Below are 13,436 nucleotides of genomic sequence, written 5' to 3'. Positions count from 1 at the left end.
TAAAAGTCTAGCTACAACAACAGAAGACCACAGCGGGACCTGTAAGGCTCAGATTAGGAAACTGAACTTTGCACAGTTTCATCAAAATGGAACAATAGATGATTGGAAAAACCTGGGTTATTTGTTGCTGACCATAATCGTCCCTTTATGACCACAATGTACCCAGTATATCACTGAGTTCACTGTACTCAAATAGTCTCCACAGTCACCTGATCTCGGCCCAATAGAGCACCACTGGGATGTAATGGAACAGGAGATTTGCTTTATGTGTGTGATGCTGTCATGTCAACATCAATCAAATAGTTTCCAGTGGTTTCCAGTACTTAATACCTACAAAAGTGGCCTGAAAGAGCATGCGTCTAGATTTATTACCTATGACAATGTAGGCAAGGTGGTATCTTAAACATTTAGCTCAAGGCAGTATATGCCTACATAGTGATTCATAAAGTGGCAAGTGGACAGAGTAATCAAAGAAATTTTGAATTTGAAATAGAAATTAGTTGTGGAAGGTTAGATTAAACTGCAGCTAAATCTGGTTAAAACTATATATGATATGCATACAGTATATTTCACTGTGAAGTAGTTTCTTGTAAAATGCTGTTATGCATAACTGTTAAGAATAAAAACCTGACTTGATATAAGATTGTATGCTAGTCTCTTTAAACCTTAAATTAATTCTGATATAGACTAGTCTCCACTAAAGATCAGGCATCAGTGGTAATCTAGCTAAATCAGCTCCAGTGGGATTAAGGGGTTGAATCTTAATAAAGCAAACCTGTGTGCGATTGAACTCTATGTGTTTCTCCCACATTCAGGTCGAGAGCAGTATGGGAGCTACAATCCCAGGACCATTACTGTTTAGTCTGGTTGTTGTAGTTGGATTAAGATGTTAGCCATCCCCTGTTAACCTTTCTTCGCTAGACTGGGCTGATCCAGAACCTAACATGGTGAGGAGGGAGATAGAGCAAGATGAAAGGATACAAGGGATACGAGATTTACATGGGTCCACACTACAAGACTGCTGGAGGGCATAAGGTTAAGGAGAAAAAGAGAGCCCTCCTTCTCTCGCTCCCTCTCTTTCCTCCTCTCCAGCATGTTTTGAATGCTAAACACCAGCCCACCATAACAGCCTCCTTCACCTCCTCCTTGCTTTCCTCAGCCCTCTCCTCCCCACCTCCTGCCCAGCAGAATCACTGATGTGAGGTCTTTTGTGAGAGCGCTGGCTGGCCTCAGACTGGCTCTGTTACGGTCTGACCACTGACCCAATCACCCGCCTTTTAAAGAGGTTTTGGGGTCGTGGGTTCACAACAAGGTGACTCAACTGTGAACGGCGGTCGGCATCCTTTTTCAAAGGGCCCATGTATTTACCTTTCCCTATCAGGGCTCTCTCTCTCCCTCTTTTCTTTACATTTTTGTTTCTTCTTTTTCACCCCTTTCTCCACATATCTTAAGTAACTGACCCGTCTCAGGCCTAATTAGCATAGCATCCCAGAGCGAGGGGAACACTAAGGCTAATGGGGGGGTTGGGTCTCCGTAAAACACTTAGAGTACAGCTTCAAGTTTCTAACAAGGACCATCACCTGAACCCACTCGAGCAGGTTTCTACAATCAATGTGGCGACAGCATAGTAATATATGATAAATTATTCCTTTTTCTTGGCAGAGGAAATGAACTAGCAGGGAAAGGCATCATGATTCAAAACAGAACTCCATTAGAGGTTTGGCTTGTGTCATTAATTTAAATGCACTGACAGAAATATCACATTGTTAGCCTTTACTGCATCACAATAATTATTCATGTCCATTTACTAGATGAGAGACATGTGTTTTCCTTCCGCTGTGCAAGAAGGTGGAAAAAATCCTATGGAAACTCAGTGCTCAACGACTGTTTTTTGTGCGGTACCTTTAACCTACACTAGAGGTTCAGCGGCGGCATTATCTACACCTACATTCTCAAATGGGCAATTCTTGAATATCAGCTGGGACACCCTAAGTGTGTTCCTTAAAATTGTTAGCATTTTTGGTGTAGATGATTTCCCATAATCTATACATGGAGAGACTGAGACTTACCATTCCATGTCCACAGTCAGTGCCATCAGCGAGTGGCATGTGCTGTGTACGGCACCCTTTGTGGTCCCCCTCCGCACTCGTACACCACAGCCTCTTGCACTGTTTCTGTGGGGGAAAAGAAACAAACGCGAGCAGTAAATCATTTGGGAATTAACAGGAAAAGAGCTTTTCTGTGATGTGAATATCCTGCAAGGTGTTAAAGCATGTACAAAACCCCTCTTATGCCAAAATATTTTTTTCAACAACACTGAATAACACAAGAAATAATTGCTCCAGCCATTTTGGTCTTACATAAGAGGGATAAAGCATGTGGTTGTAGTCCCAGTATATTAACGGAATTCTACAAACATTTCAATCCAAGCAGCTGGTAGTCGACTTTTTCTGATTCCCCGTTTGGTCAGTTTAAAGAAGTTTGACCCCATAATTGCAAGTCTATCATATTTGATACATGAGTTTTTAAGACCTCTACATCAACAGTGTGATTCATTTTCTCCTGAAATACCTGATATATACTATGAGACAGTAGCAGTATGCTACTATGAGCAATTAAATCACACTAAAATGAAGAATGTAGCAAAAATGATATGAATTAAAACTCAATTATGCAAAGTGATATTTAGTTTCCTTGTTTTCTTTTATCAGGAGGTTCAATTAACACTACAGTTTTCGCCTGATTACTTCATGGTTCAGGCTTTAAGGGGTTAAGTACTCAATGAATGCCTCAGATATCTTAATATAAGAACGAAGATGTGCAATTTTAACAGTTTTTCTACATGATAAATAAATGCTGTTGTAGTAAATGGAAGATATATGACAGTAAGAAAGAATCATAAGAAATAAGTGTGTAAAATTACAGAAAAAATATGTGGTAGCGCCTTAAAACACTGTAACAAAGTTTTGTTCATTCACAGAAAAGTCCTTGTTTACCTTTTTCCTCTTTTTTTAACTATACTACTACAAAACTATAATAGTGAGAAAACAGGAAGTTTTTACGTCTTACTTAGGTTTGAGTAATAAGAATGGCCATGTCGGAGTTTCAGTAACAAAATCTAGAAATTCAAATAAATTCAGTTAATAGTCCAAAAATTAAGCCCTGCTTCACATGTTTTGGCCCAGGTGTCCAGTGGGTCAGATTGGAGCCTTCGGTGGGTCAGTTTTGGATCCTTGGCCTTATTTTTGTCCCCTCAAATGTTTCAGGTAAAGAAATGTTTCACTTTCATTTTTTACCGTGGCTTTTTAATCTATTTTGATAGCAAGACAACGTACCAAGTAAGGACAAATTTGGGAACCGGGACCAAACATCAGTTCACACTGTCTGTTGGCATTGTAGAGCTGACCAGGGAGGAGAGTGGGCATGTCATATGTTCTGCCCACAGGCTCATCAAGGAGGCACTCCCCATAGCCGGTGCTAAAAAATTAAATAAATAAATTCAAAACAAATCATGTACACATTCAACAGGCAGACTTTCACAGTACAGAATTCTTCATAACAATGTAGTAATTCCAACCCTAAAATGTATCAGCACACTTCATCTCTTTCATAAAAGCAAGGTAAACATCTCTGTGTCACTGTCTGTGATCATCCACAGATGTGTTTTCCTTGTGGGTGGTCTGTAACGTTACAGAGGAGAGAGACTGATACCGCTTCCCCCTTAAAAGCCTAATAGCAAACGCTGTCACTGTGAAACTGGAGTTAGGCGCCACAGACTGAATAAAACAGTATTTTGATGGAGACAAAAAAAGGGATCTGCTTACTGATCACATTTGTATTAGATGTATTTTCCTCTGCTGAAGGCAAACAAGAACATTTAGAATGCTAAAGCACCATGATTAAGTTAAATAAATCTGCACCAGCCCCAGCGCTGCAGTATAATGACAGATTGTGCCGTATATGAGCCACACCCTGAGCCATGACACAATAAAAGAGACAACAAAAGCACAGCTGGACTTACTGCGTCTATTCACCAGCAGTCTGCGTATAAAATCATCCGCATTTACGGCCGTGAATGGGCACAAATGAAACATGTTAGCAGAGCAAGGCGAGCCACAAAGGATCTTCTCTCGCTTTGTTTACTTTGGGAAAAGGAAACTTTCAGATGAGACAGGTCTAGATGTGTAATTAGACAACATGTCTGCACTGCTCTGACAAATTTCATCCTGGATCGAGCCGCTAAAACACCTGCTCAACAAAGCACCAGCTGATGTGACAGGCCAATAATTACACAGGATTATCCTCCGTTACCATTACTTTGTTTCTTTACCCTTTCATTTCCAGCCATAATGTAAGAAATTGTTGCAAATGCTGGCTTGTGGCAAGAGGAGGGGATGATTGCACTAGAAGAAAGCAACAGCAGTGGAAGACACTGAATGCAAACCACATAGCAGCCTGTCGAGGAATCATTCGGACAGTCCCATATTACAGTGTCTTTCAGCAGTTGGTCATCTGTCTAATCGGTGCACTGGAACTTAATGGAATTATTATTAAGACCGAGACAGACCGAGGCAGAAGGGGTCATTGTGGTCATATTTTAAATGAAACATCTATGTTCTGGGGAAGGGGGACAAAAAATCAGCTGTGTGGATTCAAGACGGTGAGCCAATTCCCATCTGGAAACAAGAGCTGTCACACCTGGAAGCCTTTGGCAGACTTGGAAGTGTGTTTATTTACAAGGTGACTCGGTTATTGTGTTCTTGTCACATGAGACTAAACAATAACAGTTTTCACGTACACCATAAAGGCAAGATGTCAAGAGGTCAGCTCATGACAGATTGGAGGCTTCTACAAAGAGCTAAACGACATGTGCAGTGTTCGATCAAACAGTAGTAAGTCTGTCATGTCAGCGTTTTGCCTCTGACAAGATGAATTATTGTTGTCCTTTTTTTTTTTTACTGCTGTGCAAAGATGTGCTTTTACTTTGTAGTGCTTAAAACGTAAAACTTAAGGTTCTCTTCCAATTAAGTGTTAAAAACTTCAGTAAGGTTTTAAGCTGTCACTTCAGAAAGAATCATGCCAAAAACAACAGAGATCCGTTTAGATGATGCTCACAAAGCAGGAGATGGATTTACAAATTTATGACAGCGTTGTGTCAAGATCTATAGTGAGAAGTAGCATCAAGAAATTCAAAGAGTCACACAGTAAAGAACAAGCCTGGCAGAGATGTGTCTAAAAACCCCAGAACAACTGCCAACATGCTAGTTAACGATTTAGTCAAGTCAGGGATAGTGGTCTCAAGGAAGTTAATCACTAGAACTTTGTGCAGGAATGGACTGTGAGTTCACAGACCAAGAAAAACTTCTCTTCACTGCAGAAGAAACAACTTCAAGTCAGACCTAAATATACCAGGAACAACCTGGAGAAAGATACTAGAAGTGGGTCCTTGGATCAAATAAGACTAAACTGCTTGTTTGACTAAAGAGACAGTGTTTATGTTTGGATTACGACGAGAGAGGCGTGAAACACAGAAGTGGTGGTATTGTGTTGTAGGGACGTTTAAGTGCATCTCAAAGTGGAAGGAATCATAAAGAAAGAATATGTGACTACTCTCATGGAGGGAGGCTGATAATTCTGTCTTCAACTGTATGAAGATTGTCTTCAACTTCCTCATCCACAACCAGATGGCTGTCCCTCCGTGAGCCTGGTCCCGCCTGAGGTTTCTTCCTGTTAAAAGGGAGTTTTTCCTTCCCACTGTCACCAAGTGCTTGCTCAAATGGGGTCATCTGATTGTTGAGGTTTTTGCTGTATAATGTCTTTACTTTAACATAAAAGTGCTATATAAAAAATTGAATTGAACTGAATTACAGTTATATATGAATAAACACAAAGTAGATGTAGTAGCTCCTAGTTTTCGTCAAGAAAATAGATGCTGATGGATTATTTATAATAATTTCACATTACACTTTATAAGAGTTGTTGCTGCTTTGGCAAAATTTGAGATGTACATAGGAAATTGATAGGGTTTCCCCAAAATGAACAAGAACTAGAGCGTAGGAATAGTCAAAGAGTTGCATTTAAATTTTATATTTGGATGTTGTGGGTTAAATCAAATTGCACAGTGCCAGAGTAGGAATGAATAGTGTCTTTGTGCAGCAGATGGGACACAATGACACTGCACTACAACAGTACAGTTTTCATCAGCTTTCAGGTACGGGACTTGAGTGCACATTATTACAACAATATTCAGACAAGAGGGACTGCATTGGGGAATCCGTTGCTGTTTGAAAAGGGATGTTTGAGAGGTGGCACGGCCTTTCGTTTTGTAAACTGTTACAGGTTGAATTTACTCTACGGGAAGAATGGGCAGTCAAAACACTGATATACTTGACCAGGTCGGTCCACTCAGCAGGAGTGGTGCTGCAGAAGTGCTACTTTCAATCAATGCTCCTCATTGTTGGCTTGCAAAAAACTTCAAAAGCACTTGGACTGCACTCTCAAGAGCCTTTCCCACCACCGCGGCTCCCACACCGAAGCCAGTGCTTCGTTCTCGATACCTGCACTGTGTGTTACATCCAAAGTGACTAACAAATGTTACAGTTTAACATGAATGCGACTGACGTTCACGTCATGCTCTTCCTGTTTTTTTGTGTAGTAATTAGATACAAACAGAAGAGCAACACAACTTTATCCAAACAATAAAGAGACAGATGGACATTCTTTTCAACTTTGGCTGCAAGTTCCAACCACTGGATGCTGAGGTCCGGGCTAGCTGGAAACTATGCAAAGAGCATGGCCTTAAAACTCCATATGAGGCCATCGCCTAATTCTCGAGACGCATCTGGTTAACAAGGCTGTCCTTTGTGAAGGCCTCTACAATTAACAGAGGAAATGAGGCAAAGATTAAAGGGTCATGTTCAGGGAAGATGTAATTATAACTGACATTTCCCATTTTGAATCGAAGTCAGGATGAGCGTCCGTGGGTGCGGGTTTGGAGTAGCTGAATCAGCCACCTCCCCATGCACAAGGTTGTGGTGATGAAATGGGATTAGTGACTAGATTACTGTTTGGCCAGCTTCTTTACAAAATAGCTCTGTCTGAGCAGGGAGACAGATGAAGGACTTCAGGAGATCCATCGCTCAGGTCAGCTGAGGAAGACCCCCAAATTCAAACAGGAAATACTCTTTCAACACAAGGCAATAACAACTCCACACAGTTTACATTACACTGACCTGTCTGCAGAGTTCTGTGGGAGACTGGAAGCAGTTACATGTAAAACCTGGAAAAAACATCACTTTCTCTCCCGTGAGAAGAGCTCATAATGAGTCACGTGTTTTGATTACGAAGCAATTTAGAACCAGATAGGAGAGCTGCAGATACCTACTCAAGAAAGTCGGTGATGTACTTGCGACTGCACTTGGACCACGACCAAGGGTTGGTATCGTAGTTAAGTGTAGGAGCCATGACGTGATACTGGTGCTTTATCCCTGCCTCCCGGCACTTGGGGTTGTCATCATGAGGCATGTTGAACCTGGTGCAGAACAAAAAAAAGGGGGGAATTTAGAGATTGTGAGGGTTATCATCCGATTATTAGATATGCCATAGTAAAAAGGATAAATGTCTAAGATCGACTCTCAGTCATTTGTAGCAGGGGTTCACAACCAGCCCACAGATCCGGTAATATCTTTGAGTTATTCCTCACACTTTGCACTTTTCCTCTACTGGTCTGTTTGTTTTCCACTTCCAAATACATGCACATCCTTATTTGTATTATTTGCTAAATATTTAGAGAGTAAAATCCTTTCAAGAGTTTCAAGAAAACTCCAACTGGCCAGTAGGTGGTGCAACATTGTCTTAAAAAAAATGTCACACCCCATCTATCATTATCTATTGGCTTCAACATCGAGAACAACATGCTAGTGAGATCTACCTCCAGCTTAGAGGTCAAAGCTCACCATCTCACATTCTCAAAGGGCTTAATGCTTAGAAAAAGCTGGGGGTAATAGCACCTCACACATCAGTTGCTCTCACAGACAGGAGAACAAGACTGATGTGTACACAATCTTACCAATAAAGCTGCAATAACATTATCACAAACATTTGCTGAGATAATACTATTTCCTGTATTTTCTGCAAGTCCAAAAATCAGTTAACCAGCTAATTGTTTGAGCATTTGTCTTTAGCGATCAAGCAGTGAGACGGGAGTCTTTGCAAAAGAATAACTGTACGTAATGAGGCATGGAAGCTGCAAACTAATGAATTCATCCAGGCTGTCTGTAGCTGGCAGTCTCATAGAGCAGGTTTTCTTGATCATGTCCAGAACAGTGCAGCCCAGCATAGATGTCCTGTTTTGTACTGCGGTTTGGCGCATTACCCATAAATACATGCACGCATGAGTACACATGTATTTATACACACAGGATCCCATGCAGCTGTATGATGTCTTGAGATGTTTACGCCAGGATGTGGGGCAGTGCTGTGCTCTGGGCTGGAGCTGAGGGTCAATCCATACCACCACACAAACAAGATCTAGCATGGCTGGCATGAAGCCCACCCTACGGGAGACGGAGGGCCCGAGGGCAAACACCCAGGAAATAATTAAGCCTCTGGCACAGTAATAAGCTCTGCACACAAACCAAGCCGTTGGATAATACTCACAACATCAAAACTGAATCAACTGGTACTATGCAAAAGATTTTTTGTCACTTATGATGTAAAAAAAAAAGTAAATAGAATTGAGTTTCACAAAAAAAAGGAGAGAAAACATAAAACTGGATATGTTGCGTCAAATAAGTCAGATCAGAAGGATACAAATGAGAATACAACCTTAAAATCCTGAGATGAGAGCCTTTTAGTGTAATGAGGTTATAAATCAGGCAGTTTTGTGGCTAGATCAATGGAGGAACCAATTTCAGTGATTTACATGCATCCGAAACCACTCACTTCAAGCTCTTAACAAAATAACTGCACCACTCTGTGCACATCACTGTCCCCGCGCCACTCTGCCACCCTATTTGATGGATCTTCAGCACTGAAAAAAGTATTTCTTTGATTAAAATCCTTTGAAAAGCACTTCAAGATAGGCAGGGCTCACTGTCTGTGAACTACACATCTTAGCTGCTCTGAATGTACTTGTCCACGAGAAGAAACCATCTTTAACAATCCCAGAGATTTTATCCCATTGGCTTTCTGATTTGTTTTGTTTTTTGTGTGCACTTTACACACTTGATATACTTTTTTTGCAAAATGTCAGGAAGATTTATTTTTGATCTGGGACATGTGAAGACAGACAAATGTTTTAAGTCCTCATACATCTCACCTTTGAGGAGCTATCAAGTGACGCCACGCCACCTAAAAATCCCTGTGCTGCCTAGTAGTGATCGCACATTCTCGCAGTTATCTGAGAAAGGCCTCCCAGCCATTAGTATAAGTCTCTGATTAATCTGCAGTGCTCTTGAGTGGGTCCCATTACCTGACACTGGCTTTCTCAGAGCGCCAAACACTCATGAGAGCTCACGCCTGCAAACACAGTGATTCGCCATGCCAAGAGACAGAGCCAAGTGGGCTTCCAGCTGCTTGAACTTTAGCATAAACAGATCCACATGAGACTCGAAGTAAAAAGGGCAGGGTGTAAGCTTGGTCCATCTGCTGCTCCTCTGGTCCAGTCTCTCCACTGGAAAAATGTGTGACCGTGGCAGAGGAACTAGAAAAAAATATCTCTCATTCTTAACTATTACCTCACAGGCTCACACTGACAGTGCGCCTTTTTACTACCCAGATGGAGAGAAGCAGAAGAGAAAAAAAAACCAAAGACAGAGGCCTTGTCTTTATCCAAAAGTAAGCTCTCTGTTTTAAATCACCTGGAGCGTTTGTAAGAATGAGAAGGTAATGACTTATTTATCATAATTTCGCCACAAATGGATGTTTGGAATAAACATCGCTTCATACGAGAGATAAAGTCATGTGTTTTGACTCAGTCATTTGAAGACAGATTATGCGTACGAGTCTTTCTTCACTCCACACATGTGGCAGTATTTGCTTGTTGTGAAAACACTCTCTGGCGCAAAGGCATGTTGTGATAACCCCGCTATTACCCGCTCGAAGGCGAGCTGCACATGATGGCGATGTGACATCTCCAGTTTGTTTTACCTGTCTTTGGCGCTGAGGAGTCGGGGGTGGGGGGTGGGGGGTGGAAGGCTTTCCAGGTACTAAATACAATATTTAGCTTTGTACTTGCTCCTTGTACCATTTCCAAGAAAATCTTTGTTGTTGTTCATCAATGCCAGGTCCAATTATTATTAGGATTTTTGAGGGTTTTTTCTGGCATTCACATAAAGTTGTGTCTTTGAGCTTATAGCTATCGAGGTAAAGCTCGGACACATGGAGGGTTGACGTCCTGAGCTCTATAGTAAGGCATTGTAGGCTGGCATGTTATTAAAAGTCAAGGTTTTTTTTCTTTATTATGTTTTGCACCTGTGTCTGCTGCACTCTGTGTCTCTTGATAAGAGGGCTTTTGTAGTCGAGCTTGGCTTTGAGTGGTGACATACGTCCTATGTGTGTGTGTGTGTGAGTTATGGGGGTGGTGGTGGGGCAACAGGTTTAGAACTGCAACTTACACATGGCCCAGCTCATGAGCGATGGTGAAGGATGCACTAATTCCATTTTCCTCACTAATGGAGCAGCTCCGGTACGGGTCGCACATGGTCCCCAGCTCAGCAAGCCCTACAGGGTCAACACACACCAATACGCACACACAGGAAAACACACAGATCCGCATAAACATCTACAAGCCAAGTGTGTCTGGGGGAAAAATAGTTGCTTGAGCGTTTGAGAAGATTAAAGGCATCAAAACTTCTGTTTCCTAAGAGAGATTAGCACTGCCACAGTCTCCCTCCTCCCAGGTCTACCACTCTGTTCTGTCACGATAATATTATTAGCTGACAGCTTGCCATAAACTCATTACAGCACAGTTCATGAGCTGTGGTCAGTGGAGTGGAAAGTTCACTGTAAAAGAACTTAACGTGCAGATATTTTTGCATGAAAAGCCAAAATATTACCTAATGTGTCACATTTGTCTTTAGCGCGGCAGATGTCTTCCCTGTGAAAAAGAAAAAACACCATCCTGTAAATCCCTTCTGAAAAGGGCAGCGTGCTCGAGCGACTTGCTTTCGAAAAGGAGGTGAGGGGTGGGGTGGGAAAGGCAGATACCTGGTTATGAGGAGCGCAGTGTCGTGGTGAGAAGGATGGCTGTCGTCCTGGACGTTGTGGCTCTGCTGCCAGACACAGAAGTTGTGCAGAGTGGTGGCAGCGTTGAAGCTCACAGTGGGACCTTCCTGTTTTGGGTGAAACAGCAGTGGGGTTACGACCAACAAACTGGGCTTACATACAGTAACCTTTTTTAATAATGGTGGTAAAGACATATTAGAACATCAGGTTCTTTAATGTGTGAGTCTTATGTTTGTGTTCATTATGATTATAATGTTTGGACTAAAGATTTAGGTGCTGGATTTTTGGAAAACAAGGACATACATTGGTAATTTTTCAGTGACATCTTGCAACCTACAACGGCCTTATGTTCTTTCCTGTGGTCCTTTCAATAACAGAGGTAGTGAGGAAAATCTCACCGTGACCAAACTAAACAAAGAAAATCCCTAGGCAAATGCCTACTTATTCAAAAACTGATAACAGAGCATTTCATTTGCAGGTGGCTAGCAGCCTTAATACATTATGATTTGTATTCCACATAAGCCCGACAAGAAAGACAGCTTCCTTTCAAAGAGGCCCCACAGAGAAAAAAAAGCCAAGCCAAAGACACCTGCAATGACGTCAACCACGCGCAGATGACCTGCGTACACGTAGCATTCAAGACCCCGTACTCACCTGTTCATTGTGGATGATGACAAGCTTGACAATCTTGATGCTGATGAGGTTTCCTATGCTGGGGTCCCTGTACACTGCTGCTACCTGTAACAAAGACAAAACACACAGACAAAAAAAAATGCAAACTTCCACTAACCTGAGTCAGAGCAGAGCTAGAGTCATGTATTAGTTAAAGTACTTGGAATGGGAACACACAGTCAAGGCTCTTTTAGCTAAGCTCTATTTTGGTTTAATCAAAATAGCAGCAGCTCACCAAAGTCAAAAGAAAGCACAAAGTGCCTCCTCGAGGGTAAGTTTAATCAACAGAGTATTTAAACCAATTACAACCCCCCCACCCAGAAGACCATAGAAAAGGAAAAAGAAAAGAAAGAAACTGGACCTGGCTACAAATGTGAAGCAGCCCCTCTGTGGGGACAGCAAAATATTCCAACTCTTTTCCCCTCTGCTACTCTTGCGTTTCTCGTGCACCCGTGTCACAGTCAGCCAGCGGTGCCCCGAAACAGGGTACGGCCTCATGACAGGAACTTATTAGTTACTATAAACAGCTACCTCATTGTAACATAGAGGGAAGCAAACGTAGCCCAGGCTTGCCCGGGTTGAGTAATAAAACGAGACTGTCTTTGTATGCACGTCATCCAACGGTGACACATGACCCCGCTCATTAGACTCTCACCTCCAGTTTATGCTCTCATGCGATCAGTTTAACAGCCAGAAGCGAGGGGGGACGACACCATAAATTACTGCAAAATGCATTCAGGAGCAAATATTAAACAGTAAAGGTTTTTTTAGGACTTCTTAGAATTTATATTTTGCTACATGTGCAACATTTTTTTACATGGTTAAAAGCTACCTTCTTAAAATAACAGTAAGACAGTAAGACATCAGGGGTCATATCTATACAGTTTATCGGCGTGACCAATAGAAAATAATATGGTAAGTTTGGATAAATTTTTGCAAAAGTAGAGCAAATGTAACCATTTGAAAGAGGACAGGGGGGAAAAAAGCATGCATTTGTGTATGGCTGCCCCCTGGTCTGCAGACATAAACATGATTTGCTGTCGAAACTGGCCTATGCAACACTCACTATACTCCAGCAACCTTTAAGGACACTCCACTGACAATCATTACTCCTCTGCAAGTAAATGAGTGTTTCAAACATTTTGCCTGTGATGGTGTAGAGAGACAGCAGATACTAGACTCAGTTGAATTAATAACCCGTCCTGAGTTGAGACGTTTTACTACCCAGTCCATCACAGTGTCACTGGCTTAATTACCAGCCTTCTTTTTGATTGATTGAATCTTTATTTTGAACATGTTGAAAAAGTATAAAAAAAATAGAATTAAAAGAGACAAATGAACAAAGCAAACAAAAGGAAAATGAGCAACCACAACTCCAAATAACGTCCATGTTCAAAAAGGAGCAGGAAGAAGCATAAGCTTATTTAATCCCACCCCTTTTCCACTATCTAGTATCAATAGACTACAGAAATACCTCCTTGCAATTACATTATATGTTATGTGTAAATTTTTTTTTTTTTAATATATACACATATATG

General features: G+C 41.5%; 1 protein-coding gene across 1 annotated transcript in view; it reads right to left on the bottom strand.

Annotated features, from left to right (window-relative positions):
- Positions 1-13,436, bottom strand: part of LOC308384327 (A disintegrin and metalloproteinase with thrombospondin motifs 20) — a 78,893-nt gene that overhangs the window by 45,573 nt on the left and 19,884 nt on the right. Inside the window, exons 5-11 of the mRNA XM_080862827.1 lie at positions 11,881-11,964; positions 11,209-11,333; positions 11,058-11,098; positions 10,617-10,722; positions 7,385-7,531; positions 3,336-3,477; positions 2,070-2,174 (exon numbers count right to left, since the gene is read on the bottom strand). Of these exons, the coding sequence (XP_080718953.1) occupies positions 2,070-2,174; positions 3,336-3,477; positions 7,385-7,531; positions 10,617-10,722; positions 11,058-11,098; positions 11,209-11,333; positions 11,881-11,964 (750 nt within the window). The remainder of the gene's footprint in view (positions 1-2,069; positions 2,175-3,335; positions 3,478-7,384; positions 7,532-10,616; positions 10,723-11,057; positions 11,099-11,208; positions 11,334-11,880; positions 11,965-13,436) is intronic.

The sequence above is a fragment of the Rhamphochromis sp. 'chilingali' genome, assembly GCF_963969265.1.
Source record: "Rhamphochromis sp. 'chilingali' genome assembly, chromosome: 2".
Taxonomy (NCBI): Eukaryota; Metazoa; Chordata; class Actinopteri; order Cichliformes; family Cichlidae; genus Rhamphochromis; species Rhamphochromis sp. 'chilingali'.
The sequence above is the reverse complement of the archived record's forward strand: the minus strand, read 5'-3'. Positions and strand labels throughout refer to the sequence as shown.